Here is a 19148-nt window from a genome sequence, read left to right as displayed (position 1 = left end):
ATTACTTCTAAAGTTACCACTATACAGTAAATAAACTATATTACTTCTCAAGTTATCACTGTCCAGTAAATCAAATATATTACTTCTAAAGTTACCACTGTCCAGTAAATTAAATATATTGCTTCTAAAGTTACCACTGTCCAGTAAATGAACTATATTACTTCTCAAGTTACCACTGTCCAGTAAATCAAGTATATTACTTCTCAAGTTATCACTGTCCAGTAAATGAACTATATTACTTCTCAAATTATAACTGGCCCATAAATCAACTATATAACTTTTCAAGTTACCACTGTCCAATAAATCAACTATATTACTTCTAAAGTTACCACTGTAAAGCAAATCAACTACATTACTTCTTAAGTTACCACTGTCCAGTATATCAACTATATTACTTTTCAAGTTACCACTGTCCAGTAAATCAAATATATTACTTCTCAAATTATAACTGGCCCATAAATCAACTACTTTACTTCTAAAGTTACCACTGTAAAGCAAATCAACTACATTACTTCTCAAGTTACCACTGTCCAGTAAATCTACTATATTACTTCTGAAGTTACCACTGTCCAGTAAATCAAATATATTACTTCTCAAATTATAACTGTCCAATAAATGAACTATATCTCTACTATTCACAAGTTACCACTGTCCAGGAAATCAACTATACTACTTCTCATTACAAGGAACCACTATGTAGAAGATGAACTGTCTTGCATAATACCAAATTATCCTTGTGAATAGATCAATTGAATTGTATCTAATGTTTTATTCTCATTTACCTGTGTCACTAGTCTCTCATGCTATATAATCACCTGATTACTTACCAAACTATTAAGAAGTATAAATTTAGTGAAAAAATAAAAAATCATTTATAAGTGAACCTTTCACATCATGCAAAAACAGACTTCTTGAATTATTATTAATAAATATTTTATTTTACATTTCTACAATAAAAACTGTTCAATGTAGTTATAAAAATCTGTTGGTTGAAAATATTTCCAAATAACTTTTTCATGATGGTTCCTTAAGTGGAGAATAGATGTCAATGAGGAGAGTCTGGTTTGGAGATTACACTCAGTAAAGCCATGAGAGAGGTCACTGTAGGTGATAACTCTTGAAGTCTAAGAAATAGACCAGGAAGGCTTAGGGTACCTGCAATTAATAAAATCAGTGAATAATAAGAACTATAATTCTGAAAAATCAACAATACATCCTCTGCACTAACATCTACTCTAAACAAGCTATTTACAGTTTATCCATTTAATTATGGTTTGAAACAAATACCGAGGAAGTGAATTAAAACACAAATAAATATTACCAAGCAGCCTGATGAAAACTGTATATAAAAATATTTTAATATCTATTAAATGATAATGTTATACTTTCTCTCAGTAAAAATATCAAAAATAACTTGCTACCAGTCGAGTAAAATGTAACTATGTTCACTGTTTTCTACCAATCTTAATACAGGTTTATATCAGTTCACTGCTTTGTAACAATAACCACAGTGTTGTATGTGTTCACTGTTTTCTACCAATCTTAATACAGGTTTGTATCAGTTCACTGCTTTGTAACAATAACCACAGTGTTGTATGTGTTCCGGTTACACATTTTGTACCTGTTCACTTCCCTGTAATAACATTAATGAGGTTCTGAAATTCACATCATATTTAGACAGCCCTGACCAGCTAGGAGGTGTGAGTTGACTAAGATAGCAAAAAACATTTTAATTAGCTCTATTGGGTCGATTAGGAATTTAACCATTTTTCGTACATTTACTTTGTCATCAAATATTAATTTCTATAATTTTTCTTAAAACCTTAGTTATGTTTTTGTCTCATGAAAGTATAGTTTTTATTTCAATCTCTGAAATGTAGCTTCTAGCTATATGGGGATCCCTGGCCTGTTGTCAGATATTATGGGAAATCCCTATGATATCTGAACTTAAAATGAGGTTCCTTGAACATGTAAATGGTAGAATTGATTCAAACAAATTGTGATGAATATTAACATCTCAACAGAGAAATACTTAATCAAAAGGTCAGTAATTAAAACAGAAATCTCAAGTCACATTATTGTTTTTGTGAACGTTTATCTGGGTTAATATAAAGATTATACACATTTCAACAGTGATACAATAAAAAAAAAATTGTTTTCAAATATTCAAAAAGTTTTGTTTAATGTTAGACATATGTGCATATACATATTTACAATTGTATCTTTCTTTAAAAAATTCACATCTGTGACTGGTAACAGGGAATTAACACACACACACACATTTTTGGAGTGGACCAGTTAGAATCCCTGAAGGACTGCATACAATTTTTGTGAAGGACTGGATAGAAATTTTGGACCCTGATATCAGTATAGTATTGATTAATATCGTGGTTTAGTGCAAGACTTACCTTCAGCTAAGCTCAGGTCGACAGTTCCTTGTTGAGGAATGTCATAAAAGACAAGAAAGGGAGCAACAGAAGCAACTGGAGAAGATCTACCATAGCAAAAGTAGTTCCGTAAGTTTATCTTGTTGGCTGCCAACATAAATAACCATTAGTTGTTGCTTATCTAGAGAATAAAGTCATCAGTTGTAAAAACATCACAGATTGTATCAATGTTACAGTTGAGGCAAGGTTTAAAAACCTGAACATTTTCATGTGCTTTTAAAATGTAAAAATTAAGGCTTCTAAGTTACTTCTGTAAAGTGAACTTAAACTGTTTTAGCGCTCTGAATCATAACTGTTGAAATGGCAAGAAGCATTTCAAAATTTAACTAGCGGTCTCTATATTTAAGAATGACTGAAACTATGAGGCATACAAGTGAAATATAGCTGACTGAACCTAACTATAAATTATTTTACCTCTTGTAACTTCTTGAAGTTTCTGTTCACTACGGTTTTTCACAACTACTGTAAATTCTGGTTGTAAAAGTGGATGTTCTCGTTGTCTAAAGGCCTGCCATTGGCTATATGCCAGCAATAGCTTGACTTGCCATAAGTCTAATGTCTGGTCAGTTCTCGAGATTTGGTCAACAATCTGAGTGAGTAGAAAAATTTATCACTTTCCATTGGGAATTTCTTATTTCATACCCAAACTATAAAAACAAGGTAACCTTGGGTGACTTGCTTGAGCATATTAGATAACATCTACTTTAACATTATAGTGGTCATGGAGGAGGTTGGGTAATGCATTATACTTCTGGAATTAGGTGGATAAATTCAATTTGTGATTAGTTGTTTTCAAAATGGGACACTGTACACCTAAATTTTAAATTCTAATTTGACAAGCCAATGACCAAAACACTCCATGCAAAATTTTAATTAAGCTAAACCAAAACATAACATATGAAATTTTAATTAAACTAAACCAAAACACACTATGTGAAATTCTAATTGAACTGAACCAAAAAACCATGTTAAATTGTAAATAAACTGACCCCCCCCAAAAAAATGTGAAATTTTAATTAAACTAAACCAAAACACTATGTGAAATTTTAATTAAGCTAAACCAAAACATACCATGTGAAATTTTGCTTAAACTAAACCAAAATACATCATGTAAAATGTTAATTAAACTAAATTAAAACATCTCATATGAAATTTTAATTAAACTAATTCTTATTGGGATTCTCCCTATCATAAGCATTAGCAAAAATGAGAAAGCTAAACTATTTGATCAATTCCCTAATTGTTTTTAAGAACTTAAATTTTGATCACTCATTCTGTACCAATTCAAGTACTTATAACAAATGTGTTGAACTCTAAAACTTATCATACTTTCTTCGGTTGAAACAATAATATAATGTGTATTTATTTTCATACCATCAAACATAAGTACCCAAGAACAGCTGGTATTAAATATATTTCTTTAAACTTGTGAACTTCTTTGATAATGTATATATATGAAAACACTAGCTGTAACAGTAATAGAAAACTTACCAATACATACAAGTATAAATTTACAATAAAACTTTTTACCTGGTCAAGTGCAATGTATGCAGAAAGAATTTCTGTTTTTTCTTCAGACACACATTCAAATAGCAGGGTACACATCTGCTGCTGCCAGTGGCTTTTCTGAAAATAAAATTCTGGAAATTAGTTCTTTCTTAAGTATCTTGTTGCTAACTGAGAGTTACAGTAAAAACTCAGTTTCAAAAAAACAAAAACAGCACTCAATGTGGTATCTTCAAAAATCTAACACACAGTTACTTAATCTCCATAACTACAAGAGCCCAGGACCTGAGAGTAACTTCATGGATCTAACACACAGTTACTTAATCTCCATAACTACAAGAACCCAGGACCTGAGAGTAACTTCATGGATCTAACACATAGTTACTTAATCTCCATAACTACAAGAGTCCAGGACCCATTGGGTAATGTCATGGATCTAACACACAGTTACCTGATCTCTGTAACTACAAGAGCCCAAGATCTTAGGATAACTTTATGGATCTAACACACAGTTACATGACCTCTAAAACAACAAGAGCCCAGGACCTTTGTAAGGGGAAGGACAGGACTAGTAATTTGTAATTGAAGAATGAGAGAAACAAAATGTTGAAGTTGAAATAAGAATTAAACATTTTATTTACTTAGAAGAGTCTGAAGATGAAGAGCTGACTGCCAAGCAGTAGAACTATTTTTTTGGAATGTCAAATTAACTCAAAATAAATTAATAATTGTATTAAACTGTATGTAATTAATTGAAACTGTATTTAAATAAAAATGGTGAGTAAACAGAAAACAATACAGCAGACTAAAGAATGTGGCAAACAAAGATGAGGAGTTCCATAGCAAGTCTCGTCTCCATCAAGATAAAACAAATCTGAAGACGGACAGAAATATACCTGAAAACCACCAAAACTGCATTCAGGATTCACATTCTCTCTGCATCTGACCAATCAGACGTACTTCTGTTCCACACGAGAGTCACAAAGCAGTCCTCTGTACATTCAGCACAATACAACTATTCCACGAAATAGAAGATAACTTCCATGACTGGACTCTGCTACAGAAAGGAACACCTAAGGCTCAATTTTGCACATAGCCTCAGGTGGATTTAGAATGTTCCAAAACAAAACTCGGGAAAAATTAAAAGATTCTGTTGGCAAAAAATATATATTACAGGAAAGTAAGGTTAGTACGTGCATACTACAAAGTTTCAAGGTTTTATGTAAAATTCTTACAAGTACTTCAGTTAAATTACATTGGTGAATTAAAGAGAAAAAAATATCAAATATAAAAGTGTAATTGAAACTTCTCAATGTAGGAAGATAAAAAAAATGATGTTTTGATGGTAAATTTGATAAGTGCAGTATCTTCTACTTTTTTTTTAAATTTTGAACCACAGATGTTCTTCAAAGAATTTATTTGTGCTAGCATTAAACTTGAGTGTGTCCCAAGTTAGAAGTCAGAAAAATTTGAAAATGTCTTAATGTGAAGTACATACTACACGAGATAAGTAGCATTTTTGAAGTGTCACAGAGAACTTACCTTTGAAGTTTTGACTCTTGGTTTCAAGAAATATTCATAGAATTTGAGAGCAACAGGATTACAGGAAAATACTGTCACTGGAGTTGGCTGTTAAGACAAACATGGCTGACATAACTTTAAAACAGCATAACTTATTACACTTCATACATCTAGAAAAATGGTAAATTAACTGATTTTAACTCTATACTTTTAATGGTTTAAGATGAAAATATTTTGACCCTGAATATATATTTGAGTTAAGCCCTGTAGTCAAATCTATGATACTGTACTTTAATATGTTGGATGATAACCCAATCTACACTAGTTACAAATCTGCAAATCATAGTAATACAACAGATTGTTATAATTATAAATATATGTTAATTAACATTTCTCACAGAAGGAGAAGTCAAAGGTTAAAAAGTTCATAATATAATCTTGACATCACTCAAAACTAGGCTATTTTGTTACATGAGCTTCACATCACTGAAAAGAAGAGTTCTTAAATAAAAATTTTAACTTTCATAAAATTACAAGTTTCTATTAAAACAATACAAAAGCCAATGTGTGACAAAGATCAGATAGTTTCAGTTATCCTAACTTGTAAATTACAATTTGGCCACTTCACATTAAATGATAGGACATACAGATACCTAACTTGTGTAAAAAAATAAACACTTACCGTTACATTCCAGCCTTTAATACTGTCTTTAACCATGCTCTGAGCAAATACACTTTTAAAGCCCTGCAAATTTCCAGAATTATTTAATAAAGAGACGAAATGTTAATTTCCTATCAAATTGTTTTGTCTCATAAAGGATCAGTGACACTTTTTTAATTTGCAAAGTTGAGAGGAATACTATTTTAAATTTTCTTTTTCCATTTGAAAAGTAATAAAAGTAAGTTACTTTATAAAATGTTTTGATTTATGATACAAGAGTATTTCAGTGAGAATAATTTCTAATAAGATAAAAAGTGTTATACCAGAAATATTCAGTATGTACAGTATATTAAAACATATGCTATACAATGAAGCTATTATAATAAGATTAAATAGTGGCAAAAATCTATTAACTTTCAAGGTTGAAATTTTAAAATTATATTTATAAACTTTTGATTTTAGGTCATATACAATAAAACTCTGGGAGTAAATATATTACTTCTGATAATTTTAAGTAATAAATGTTTAAAGAAATGAAAAAAAATTCCAGATCACACTTGTGATCTTAATCCCATAAGCCATTCCTCATAACATCTCTGATAAAAGATTCCAATCTGTTACAGAAAGATTAATGGCAGTGTCGATACAATTCAATTACCACAATAGTAAAAACATTTTGTATGTAAAATTTTCACAATATTAGGTCTGAGTGCACATTAATAACAAGAAAACACAAATTAAAAAATATAATTGTGCAGTTTATCATCTTAAAGTATTATCTAACTAGTTATTATCATGTTCGTTCTTCTAACAATGCCATGAAAACCAAAGGACCACTACAAGCATAATTCTCATTTACAACTTAAATGATAAAGAAGATAAAGATGAAGAAGATAAACTTAAGTAACATCCTTTACTTAAATTGCAATTTTTTCAATACATAATTTTATCTTGGTTTACGCCTAACAAATTACATTTAAAAATTTTTTATTTGATATAGCCAGCAGGTTTTGCACAGAGTTTTAAGTTTTATAAAACAAAATCTATATAAAAAACGTAATTTTACACAGATTAATTTGTATGTTTGTTTGTTAAGTGCAAAGCTACACAATAAATTTTGATTCAGAACATAAAGTTGCACTGATGAAATATTATTCTTGGCATTTTATGGTGTGAGAGTTGCTAAGGTATTTGTGTAAGTAGGAAGCCTATTTTGATCGGAAGTTAATGTTAAAGTATATTGCCTATTAAACACTTGTAGTATTTAAGTCTTACAGATATCCTTTAAAAAGCATGTACCTGATTGGTTTAGAGTTTATAACCCTCAAACAGACATGGTAGGATAGATACTACCCATTTCTTGTTATAAATCTAAAGAAGCCATGTTGAATTACTGCTTGACCTAGAATGCTGTTCAAATAAACAGTGGTGCAGAATTATTTAACAGAATACAGGTTTTCAATAAATACTCGCACAAAAACTGACATCCATAAGAACAAATAGGAACATATCTTTCATCTAAAAAGTGAATGTTTTGTAAAATAAAAATTCTAATCATGGGGAAGGTGTTACATGAAATGGAATGGTGAACCAAAATAAAGATAAGATGTTTTTGTTAAGGCTAAGAAATTTCAATTTTTAAAATTCAATGATGGATGTAATAAATTGAGTAGATAGAAGGCTAAAATATGGTCAACGTGAGCCAGTTTTATTTTTGTTACAGCATTAGGATCAAGCAAGGCAGTTCATCCTTTGCTTTACATCAGTTTGAAAAGAGCATTGTGTTACCATGTATTAAATAAGAAATTTTTAAACAGTGGTGACAATTTTTAGCATTTGGCTAGAATGACACTGGTGACACTTACCATAATGATGGGAAAAAAAGAATTTTTGTGAGAACACAGCTGGATACACCAGAAGGACTTTTAATAATAGATTAAAATAAAATGGCGACATTTTTCTTATTGATGATGAAAAAAAAAGAATACCTTAGTGAGAACGTGGTTTGATTTACCAGAAACAGAACTTTAAGATAATAAAGAGTTTTAAATCTTTTTTTTTTACCTTAGGGTCTTCCAAGTATGGAAGACAACCTGCTTTCTGCTTCACATAAAGGTTTCCTCCGTTATCTAGAAGATGTCTGAAACAATAAAATTTGAGTTTGACAACTTGAAATATTTACAAACATTTACATCTATAATAAAAATACAACAGACTGTAACTTCTTCAATGTGTGTGAGAGATTTCAGTCTGTATACATAATTAATATGTTGGACCTGTGATGATAGGGTTAACATGTTAAAGTACAAAAAACGTACAAATGCTTAGGTACGAAAATAGTTACAAACCAAACTCTTTTTAACTTCTATTTTTTTTACAGAATCAATACGCAAGTTAATAAAATAAATTTCAACATAATCAAGTACTTCAGCACAATAAATAATCCTTTTCAGGAGTCATGTTAAACGAGAAATTAACCTTTTTCAGAAGTCATGCTAATCTAAATATAATTTTGTAGAAACTTCCAGTTAATTGACCACATGAGGGGTGTTACCTAGACAAAATGAATAATCTTATAACTATTATGTTTACTCAGACATACCATACAAAACTTCTTGAAGTTTTGGATTTAGACTCTCAACAGAACACAATATTAGTTTACTTCAGCTAACTCTTTTATTCTTTCTTCTGTACTAAAGTAATTAAACTGGCATCACTTACATAACTGTAAAAATCAATAAAACCTTTAAAAAGAAATGAGAAAATATAATGTATTTTCACCTTAAGCTATTCCAGTTTTTCTTAGAGTCAAAAACTATTTCCCAATATCTGGAGTCTTGCACAATGACCTAAAAATTGTAAGGATCATTATCTTAATAACATACTGTTTACAGTACTGATCACACATACAAACATGTAGCATCCTGTTTACAAGGCTTAACAACTTCTCAAAATGTAAATACAGGAATATTAAAAGTTATTCATAAATTAAGATAACAATGTCTAAGTTCAATTTAGTTCTTTCAACTCTTTGTAACCTAACTTCAAGTTATTACATACAATATTTGTATGTATATATACACAGACACAAAAAGCTACATACATAGCACATTAATTAATAAAAATAAAATAAGTTACTTCAAATGATTGTAAGCACACTTACACTTTCAAGTAAATCAAGTTCTGGCAACAAGCATGGTGCTTTAGCTTGATACTCTTCTCCTGTGTACATCATGGTGTCCTAAAGAATATAAAAAATAGTTTAATAGATTTTCCACATGTGATACATGAGCTAAAAGCTAGGTCAGAGAACCCTAGAATTCAACTTATAACCATTGCTAATTATGAGCTACTGACCAGAGAAAAGGAATTCAACAGCACCCACTGCCACAAGGGCACTGGAACAAATAACATGACTGACTGTTACTCTTATAACACACCCACAACCAAAAGTGGGCTGTGTTAACACACTTAACACAGAACTTTGTTTTGTAAGAAATATGACAAACAGTTGAGTAGATTTGTTACATGTACAACATGTTCAAAAATTGTGAACTTTTTAAAGTTTTTTGTTATATGCATTACTTGGGGCATATAAACCTAAGATTCACAAATTAGTTAATAATTTTCGTGACATGCTCTAATTACATTTTGGTGTTCTATTAATGTTGATTAATCATAAATGATAGTAAGTGATAGTTTTCAAAAAATAAAATTCATAACATAACAACACGTGTTGTTTAATGAACATAACACACTGTTCAAAAACTTACTTTAAACTTGACTAACAGGTGACAATACACAGCCTTTCCTGTATCAAAATCTCGAGGGATAACTTGCCGAGGTTCAACGGCCAGTACGTAAAGGTGACGAAGGGCCTGTAGGTGATACCTGATAAAAATAAATGAAGATATTCATGTTTTACTTAAGTAGCAGGTTGTCTGTATGAATGTTGCAGGAATAGATGTCATGTTTCTTTTAAATAAATGTATGTGTGTATAAAATGTGATACATTTATGTAAAAATTAGTAATACTTTATAAACATGCATGTTGTTAGGAAAACGTGTAGGTTCAAATATTAATTAAAGACAAAAAGCAAGAAACCCTATAATACAAGATTTTTCAAAAGGTTGACCTTTCTTCATTAAGTATAATGTAAAAAAAGATGGAGTGACATAATGGTTACACAAAGTAGATCACCATGATGACCTGAAAGTGTTTTGATTAGATTTAAAAGGAATATTTGAGGGGTGACTAATTTTTGTTGATAGGAATAAATTGGAAAACAAAAATGTTAGATACAGAATGGTTAAAAAGGCTTTGTTTAAAAAATTAACATAAAAGGAATATGATGAGTATTGATTAAGGAAAATAAAAATATAATATGAAAATCAATTAGCAAAAAATTATAAGTCGGAAGAACTAAAAAAAGAAAAACAATCAAACATGGAAAATTATCATGAATAAAAGTTTTTAATATTTGTCAGACAGGGAACTACTTAGTATTCAAAGACCACTGATTCCAGGATCTAGATTTATTCCATATGGCCGAGTGATATTTAAAGAAACATTCCAATAGCCTTCCTTCACTTCTCTATCAGCTTTAGTTTTGAAACCAGTTTTGATGCTTATGAGAATCGCACCATTACCCTTGTGTGCACGGGTGGGAGTTAAAGTGTGCAAGACACAACCTTATACAGAGTGCCATCTAACATGATATTATATATTTGGTATCAGTGTTATCAACTTCTTATTTTACTCTACATTACTAAATTAGTAATGCTCGTGATAGAGGAAAGTAAATACCAGGTTTAATATACAGGGATACTGAAACAACTGTAGATATGCATTTTGGAGGTTCCAGTGATTATGCAAAAGCAATGTGCCAGTGTACTCAAGAATAGACAATATTAGTCTGACTCGTGCAAAGTGATGTTCGTGTGATGAACAAAAGTATTTTTTTCCATCATTCAATGAATGATGGAAAAAAATACTTTTGTTCATCACACGAACATCACTTTGCACGAGTCAGACTAATATTGTCTATTCTTGAGTACATGAATGATGGAAAAAAATACTATTGTTCATCACACGAACATCACTTTGCACGAGTCAGACTAATATTGTCTATTCTTGAGTACAGATACCTTTGTAATTCATCCAACATCACTTTGCACGAGTCAGACTAATATTGTCTATTCTTGAGTACAGATACCTTTGTAATTCATCCAACATCACTTTGCACGAGTCAGACTAATATTGTCTATTCTTGAGTACAGATACCTTTGTAATTCATCCAATTTTTTTCTGTACAGCAGATGCACATTTTACTTAAAGCATGCCATATTAAGTGCAAATATGTGTAGTAAATTGAGAATTAGTCTATATTCCTTTTTAAATACAGGGTCATTCTACTGGACTGAGCCACATATATGAAATGTTGGACAACAGGGGGTTATTCTGGTGTTGATAGAACATTTCTGGTAGTTGAAACCCTCCCTAAGCCATCTGGGTCCAGTCCTACATACTGGTGATGGCATTTTTACACTGTATCACAGTTGGTAGACTTTATATGTAGGGATGGCCAAGGTATTCAATAGATATATAATACAAATATTCAAGGTAAAAAAATCAACAATGACAGAGTTTTACTTTAAAAGATTATTGCCACCCACTTTCATTTGTTTCTCTACTCAATGAGCCCTAAAACAAGGCAAGAAGCCATCGCTAAGATACCAAACTAAAAAGTGACCAATTCACTAAATTGTTCATCTTTCTTCTTCTAGTTTCAGTCGAGATAACTCTACAACTACTTTATCACTAAAGTCAACTTAAACCCGAATCCATTCTTTGTGATTCTAGGCAGTGCACGATGTCATACCTTAGTCATAATAACGAGCAAAAATTAGAAAAAATATTAATTCTAGTGAAAACAATGTTATCATTACTCATTGAAGTTAGCTTTTTATAGAAAGCTGGTGTTCCTTTAAAAAAGATTAAGTACAAGATGAAACAGGCTAATTACCAGCCAATAATAGAAGAACATTAGATGACTGTAAAATGTAGAATACTTAATGGTTTTTACACTATAAAATTGGTGTCTTTAGAGAACCAACCCCTGTATTATGTGTGAAGTGAAAAAGTAAAAAAAAAATCAATACACATAATATTAAATTTTAATACACACATCATAGAATGCATTAACTTTCAGTCAGGGAAAAAAAACATCACAAAACAAGTAATAAAAACATTTTCTACATATAAAATGAAGTAGGGATGACGGTGCCAAAAAGAATGCAAACAAGAATATAGGGATGATACAGCTATACATGGATCATCCCTGCATGACTTTCAATATTAAAATTTAATGTTACAGTGTAAAATGTATACTTGACTTTAATATTACTGCAGTTGGAAGTTATATATTCCTGACTGTTGATATACAGTTTGTTTATCATAATATCATGGTTATGTCAGGGTAGACATCAATGTAGTGTAACTGAGAGTTTAGGACTTATGTACAAAGAAAATCAAGTTCAGTCAAAACATGTCTTGATTATTACAGACTCTCACTACAAGGTCAGTCAATTTTCCCGATCTCATAACCATTTTTTACTCATGCCTTCTACACAGAAGGCTGTTAGGTGGTAACTGTCCATCATCATTAACTTCCTCATGATATAAGCTGAGTCATGTCCTTTACGTAAAAAGGAAAAGTAAACAGAATATCTTTTACAAGGTCAACAAAAGCAGAAAGCTTCTCAGTGGCCATGTTTTTGTTAGAAATCATGCAACAGCTGCAATTATTGGGTTTGTGTAATTTGGATAAGAAACAAAATCTACCTGGATTGGCCTGCTTGGGTGTCAAGAAACTGGAAGGTTTCTGTGTAAACATTCTTGCTTTGTGGACATTCTTTAGATTTGTCACTGATGGTTTTAGTAAACTGAGCTTTAGGGCCTTGTGTGAGCTTCTTGTAGAAATTACTGTCTTAAAGTTGGCAATTGGTTTCAGCAACATAATCATCTTTGATAAGAATAACAGAAGTTCCACAATTGTCTGCAATACTGTTGTTAGATTTAAGATCCTTTAGAGTAGTTCTTTCTTTTTGATCTCAATTATAAACATTGCTTGGTAGATTTTAAGGTTTGCATTATGTCATTTACTATAGCTTTAATATAACTCTCTAAATGTAGTTTTCTGTTTGTTGGAGCTGTCCAAGATGACTTTTCTTTGAAAACTGGAGTATGTTGGTAGTCAGTAGGGTGAAATTTGTTGTGAAAAACAATTCATTGAGTCTGAATTTTCAAGATAATTCATATAGGTCAGAATTTCAGGTTCATTCACAAGGTTACTGTTTAGACAGAAGCTGAGACCTTTACAAAAGTGACATAGTTCTGCACCTGAAAGAACTAAGTTTGAAAGATTAATTATGTTGAAAACACTGGAAGTGAGTTGATTGTCACTTGTAGGAATTGTGAGGTCACTACTATTGTTTTAGTTTAAGAGGGTCATGTCAAGTAAAAAATAGTGATTTTAAATGTTTATTTCACATGTTCATTATTAAAAAAATGATGTATTGGTAGTTTCAGGTAGGGTGCTTGTAACTATGGGATTCTTAAAAATAGCATTAGAAGCAGCCACAGTTATTGAATTAGTGTTTTTTTTAAGAAGCTAGTTTTTGTTATTCTTTTAAGAAGGAATGCAAGTTGTTTGTTTAAATTTGTTCATGTTCTTCTTCCAGTGAGTGGTTGTAAAGGTAAACATAGTAAGAGGTTTCTTTACTTAGAATATTAAAAAACATTTGACTGAAGTTTTAAATAATATTAATGGGTGCTAAAGAGGTATTTTTGAAAATCTGGTGTCATTTTTTGCAGTAATTATGTTTATGAGCTCCTAATGTGATAGTTAATTTTAGTGTCAGAGATTGAGATATGTTTCTATTCTAAATGTTACAGAGGAGAAACTTGGTATGTTGATGGTCTTCATATGGTGCATTTTTCAGTAAGTTTTCTACAATAGTTTAGAGATTCACAGTGCAACTTAGATTGAGTGTTACCAGACACTGGGGTGAAAATGTTGCTGGAAGATAAAGAAAGAGGAAGGAAGAGTTGAGCTGTTGACCTCTTCAGAAAGTGGTATACAGTGTGATGAAATGTAGTTAAGCTGTTTTGATGGAGGAAGCTCTACAAAAATGGGGGCATGGTTGTAGTGTAGAGCAAGAAATAGTTACAGTGAGATTAGTTTTGTGTAGTTTCAAAAATAAAGAAGTGAAAGACGAAGAGGTTGTGAGTTGGAAAGAGCAGATAGTAGAAGCATAACTGATAAAAACAATGATAGTTGTCAGTTGTGCAACAAGAAATTGGTGTGAAATGGGTTGGGTTTGTTAGAAGAACCAAAAGAGGTAACCAGGAGAATGCTATAAGAAGATGGAAAAGTTGTTAGATGGAGAAGAATGAGCAGCAGAGGTACTAGAGTGTGAAACGTTGGTAGTAGTCAAGTTGAATGGGAATGTGGAGCTTGGATAGGGAAGTGACGAAGAACTACTAGTAACAGCTAAGTGAGAGAGTTCGGGAAACTTGGAAGTGGTAGAAAAGACTGGGAGAATACTGCAAGAAGTATAGTGTTTGAAGTTTGAAATCAACGTAGAGATACCAGATAAGTTAAACTGAATTCCATCATGTGCGAGAAAATGAGTGAGTGTTGTTAGGTTTGTAATTTAACGAAGGTGATTTGGGGGTCAGCAAAGGTTTTGAGTAAATTTGTTAAACTTTATTGTTGAATTGTGTGATTAGTGTTAAAAACATCAGATGAAACATGTCTGTTTTCCTGTCTATGGACTACAACAGAGATGGCAAGTTCAACATGTGGTTCGAAGCTAAAGATATGGGCTACTGCATTTTCAAGTTCTAAAAAGCAGTCTTCAGCAGACTTAATGGTCTGTTTCAGGACATTAGTGCCAAAATGAATTATCAAAAATTGGATAGATTCAGGAAAGGAAATGGTCATAGTTATGACATCATTCATTTTAGCTTCACACGTGGATTTTGAAAGGATTGGATGGACTCCATTAAGAAATGGTGTTTGTGTAAGTCTCGAACAAAGTCACATAAAATACCCATGTTATGAAATAAACAATAAATTATTAATGTTACAGAGTTTAGATACTCTACAATTCGTGAACTATGTAACATTCTTATTTATAAAAACTAAGAAAAATCTCGTTAATTTTCACTGACCTTCAATACTAAAAAAACCAAGGTATTGCTAGTTATTACTTGCTAATGTGTAAACTTATTAATATGAATTTTATTTTAAAACACATGTATTCTTAGAATAACTTGTATACTTCTATCTGTATCTAGTTTTGTTAGCTGGATGGAAAATCAAACTCTTCTAAAATTTGCAGCCCATACAAATACAGCATAAGGCACTTACCTGTTATCGTTACTGTGTGTTGGAAATTTAGGAAAAAAGGCACATATAAGTGCCCCAATAGCTTCAGGTCTTGTGCTTAATGTATATCTAAAGAAAAATGATAAAAAATAACACGTGTTTAAAAACAATTCACATGATGCTGAAGAAACTAAAATGCTATCATGAAATTTTAAAATTAGCATCTACTATATTAAAAGAAAAAAATTGTTAGTTAAAAATAAATCCCCATTAATTATTCTGTCCTGTTTTTAATGTTTGCAACAGGCTGAAAAAATCTTACAACTTCACATTCACTACAATAAATCCTAAAGTTTAATATCTGCAGAAAAGTTCAAAAACTTGCAGTCAATGATATAAAAAAAAATATTCAAGTTTCTATTAATTTTAAAGTTATAATCTTATTAAATCTACTTAAAATTCTGTCTTTATGAGAAGATACACATATAGAGGACACATACGAGAAACTGTCATTTTTACCTGCCTCCTCCAAGAAACAACAGACCTAAAGCCATATGTGTAGCCATGTGAGAACCATATAAAACATAACTGTTAGCTTGACCAATCCGAGTTCGTAGATGTCTACATATTCTCATCACTTCTAAATCTCCGCTTCCTGCCATCACCTAGATAATTCAAAACAAACAAGTTCCAGTTTGTATTACGTTTTAATTTTTTTATTTCCTGAAACTTATAACAATCACCAGAATGGGTTCCAATGAAATCGAACAATAGGTGTGGCTATAATAAAGCCAGTACCTGATGTGGTAAGATTAAGCCTAAATTCAGATTTAAACATGTTTCAAGATAAAAATAGCAAAATATCTGACTACAATTCTATTGCAACTTATGTATGAATCATATCTTTCAGGTTCTACAAATTAAGTTTCAGATATACGTATATAAAAGGTAACAGTCTTCATCAAATCAATTTTAGAAGCTCAAGAGCTTAGTTTACAATAAAGTATATAGAGACTATTGACAGTATTAAGAGTAATTGTGATAATTTTTACAAATGAAAAGTTTTACCAAATACATACATACATGTTAATCTCTTCTTCTTCTCTTTACAAAAACTGATGACCTAATAACTTACCATTGCCAGGCTTATCACAACCGTGTTCATACAAGTTTCAATTACACTTTTCCCAGCTTGTTCAGCAACTGTCTGGCTCAATAAGCTCAAAAACTTTCTTGCGTAGTGCATCTGTAACAAGTATCAAAAGGTTTTAATAATTAGCAACTAGACTAAAAAAAAAAGGGACTGTTATAAAATTTCATCACAAAGTATTAAATGGAACATTACTTCTTGTGTTGTGAAACAATTAAATACAAAACAAGGCTTGACATTACCATTTGAAATCCCCACTTGTCTTGAAACTATATTCAGTCAACCAAAGAATTGTTAAAAAGTTATGCTTATACTAAAATGGTGAACAACAACAGACGAGGTAAATACTCAACATACAAGTTTATATTAAAGCACCTAGTGATTTATTACAAAAGAAAAATGAGACCTTACACCATCAATTTTGTAGGACATATTGCCTGTTACAAAACCAGTGATCACTGCACCTTCTTTAAACTTTTTACAAGCCATGCCATTCCTGTATCTAACAGTTTATTAAACTCCACTTACCATGACTATATAAAACCTACTGATCCACTGTTTTGTTACAAGCCATGCCATTCCTGTATCTAACAGTTTATTAAACTCTACTTACCATGACTTATAAAACCTACTGATCCACTGTTTTGTTACAAGCCATGCCATTCCTGTATCTAACAGTTTATTAAACTCTACTTACCATGACTTTATAAAACCTACTGATCCACTGTTTTGTTACAAGCCATGCCATTCCTGTATCTAACAGTTTATTAAACTCTACTTACCATGACTTTATAAAACCTACTGATCCACTGTTTTGTTACAAGCCAAGCCATTCCTGTATCTAACAGTTTATTAAACTTTACTTACCATGACTTTATAAAACCTACTGATCCACTGTTTTGTTACAAGCCATGCCATTCCTGTATCTAACAGTTTATTAAACTCTACTTACCATGACTTTATAAAACCTACTGATCCACTGTTTTGTTACATCTAATAATCAGAGCACTACTTGTGCGTAACCTCTTGAGAACTTCATATAATTTTACTAAATTTTATTGTGGTTCTAACAAAAACAGTTGGTGAAAAACCTCTATTTCTATATATTTAATTAATAATAGTTCATTTTTTAAATCTTCTGGTTTAGAACATAGCTTTAAAGACCTGTAAATACAAGAATAAAAAGTTGACATTTTTTGTGAATTCACATGACATGATTCTTGGTGAGATGGCATAATAACATAATGATCAAAAAGCAAGATAAAATAGACAAAATGGAAATGTTAATTTCTACCATATGCTTTATACTATATAATTTATAACCAAAAGAAAGGCAAAGTTTTAATCCATTGAATGACGTATAATGCTATGTTGTTTTCAGTAGAGAGTACTGTTAATTTAATTTTCTCTTTGAAAGGTTATATCACAGTGTTCAGATGGGAATATATCGGGAAACAAATTAAACTTTTTATGAAAATCAATTAGGTAACATGAAGAATGCTCAAAGTATCCCCAATAGTCATAGTACAGAGAAACCTGTTAGTGAATGCTTTGTTGAGAAAGAGTGACAATATTATCTGATGAAGGTACTTATATACAGTACCAGGATAGAGGGTGCATTGACATAGGTGGAGAGTGTCACATGACAGATATCGCCACGGGCAATTAAGTGAGGTGTAAAAGAATGGGTCAAGCAAGAAAAATTCAGACCAATGCTTAGGTGGGCAAAGGAAGGAAACCCTGGCAGTCGAGTAATAACTGTAGTGTGAGAAGAGGTAAGGATGTTTTGGAAAATTCGCAATCATCCAGTAATGGCTATAATTCAACACTTACCATCAGCCATCACTGTGATTGCCAATCTAGTGCTTGAAACTGATCTTAGTGCTATCTTTTAAACTATGGTTTAAAGATTTCTGTTGTGGGAGACAGCCTGGGTGTTTGTATAACATTTTAGACATTTGTGTAACATGGACAAAATTGATCATGCAGTGGTAAAAAAAAAAGATCCTGTCAGCAGCGTCGTGTCTGAAAAGGCAAAAATAAATCAATGAAACAAGTAAATGAAAACAAAAAATGAAACACCAAATCTGATCCTGATATCTCCTGATAGAAAATGTAACTTTCCTGTCATTTAATGAACCACATAATTAATCGAAACAACTTGTTTTAGTCTGAGTTTCACAAAAAATTGTAGTAAAAACTGATTTTGATTTTTTGATTTTTATTATCTCAAAAAATCTCAACAATATAGATTTTGATTTTTCAAGAGTTTTTCATCTAGTTTGCACAAAAACAAAAAACTGTAATATTCAAAGTATGGATTCATTTTTCAAAACATTGTCAGGTTCTTCCAATTGAAAGAGGGCTTAAAAAAGGTCTCTAAGCAATAAAATATCCATGTAAAAATAAAAATTTATAATACATGTATTTATGTGTGTGTGTGTGTATATATATATATATATATATAT

At 31.1% G+C, this 19148-nt stretch overlaps 1 protein-coding gene across 2 annotated transcripts in view; it reads right to left on the bottom strand.

The window, feature by feature from the left end:
- Positions 1-916: 916 nt before the first annotated feature.
- LOC106470906 (anaphase-promoting complex subunit 1-like) overlaps positions 917-19148 on the bottom strand; it is an 86218-nt gene continuing 67986 nt past the window's right edge. For both annotated transcript variants that reach the window (XM_022399540.1, XM_022399541.1), the window contains 13 exons: positions 16666-16776; positions 16050-16195; positions 15573-15659; positions 9909-10026; positions 9299-9376; positions 8917-8984; positions 8200-8275; positions 6157-6219; positions 5496-5582; positions 3978-4073; positions 2862-3036; positions 2409-2534; positions 917-1155 (listed from right to left, as the gene is read on the bottom strand). In XM_022399540.1, the coding sequence (XP_022255248.1) occupies positions 1046-1155; positions 2409-2534; positions 2862-3036; positions 3978-4073; positions 5496-5582; positions 6157-6219; positions 8200-8275; positions 8917-8984; positions 9299-9376; positions 9909-10026; positions 15573-15659; positions 16050-16195; positions 16666-16776 (1341 nt within the window). In that variant the 3' untranslated portion in view covers positions 917-1045. The remainder of the gene's footprint in view (positions 1156-2408; positions 2535-2861; positions 3037-3977; positions 4074-5495; positions 5583-6156; positions 6220-8199; positions 8276-8916; positions 8985-9298; positions 9377-9908; positions 10027-15572; positions 15660-16049; positions 16196-16665; positions 16777-19148) is intronic.

This window comes from Limulus polyphemus, unplaced genomic scaffold (genome assembly GCF_000517525.1).
Source record: "Limulus polyphemus unplaced genomic scaffold, Limulus_polyphemus-2.1.2 Scaffold4281, whole genome shotgun sequence".
Taxonomy (NCBI): domain Eukaryota; kingdom Metazoa; phylum Arthropoda; class Merostomata; order Xiphosura; family Limulidae; genus Limulus; species Limulus polyphemus.
The sequence above is the reverse complement of the archived record's forward strand: the minus strand, read 5'-3'. Positions and strand labels throughout refer to the sequence as shown.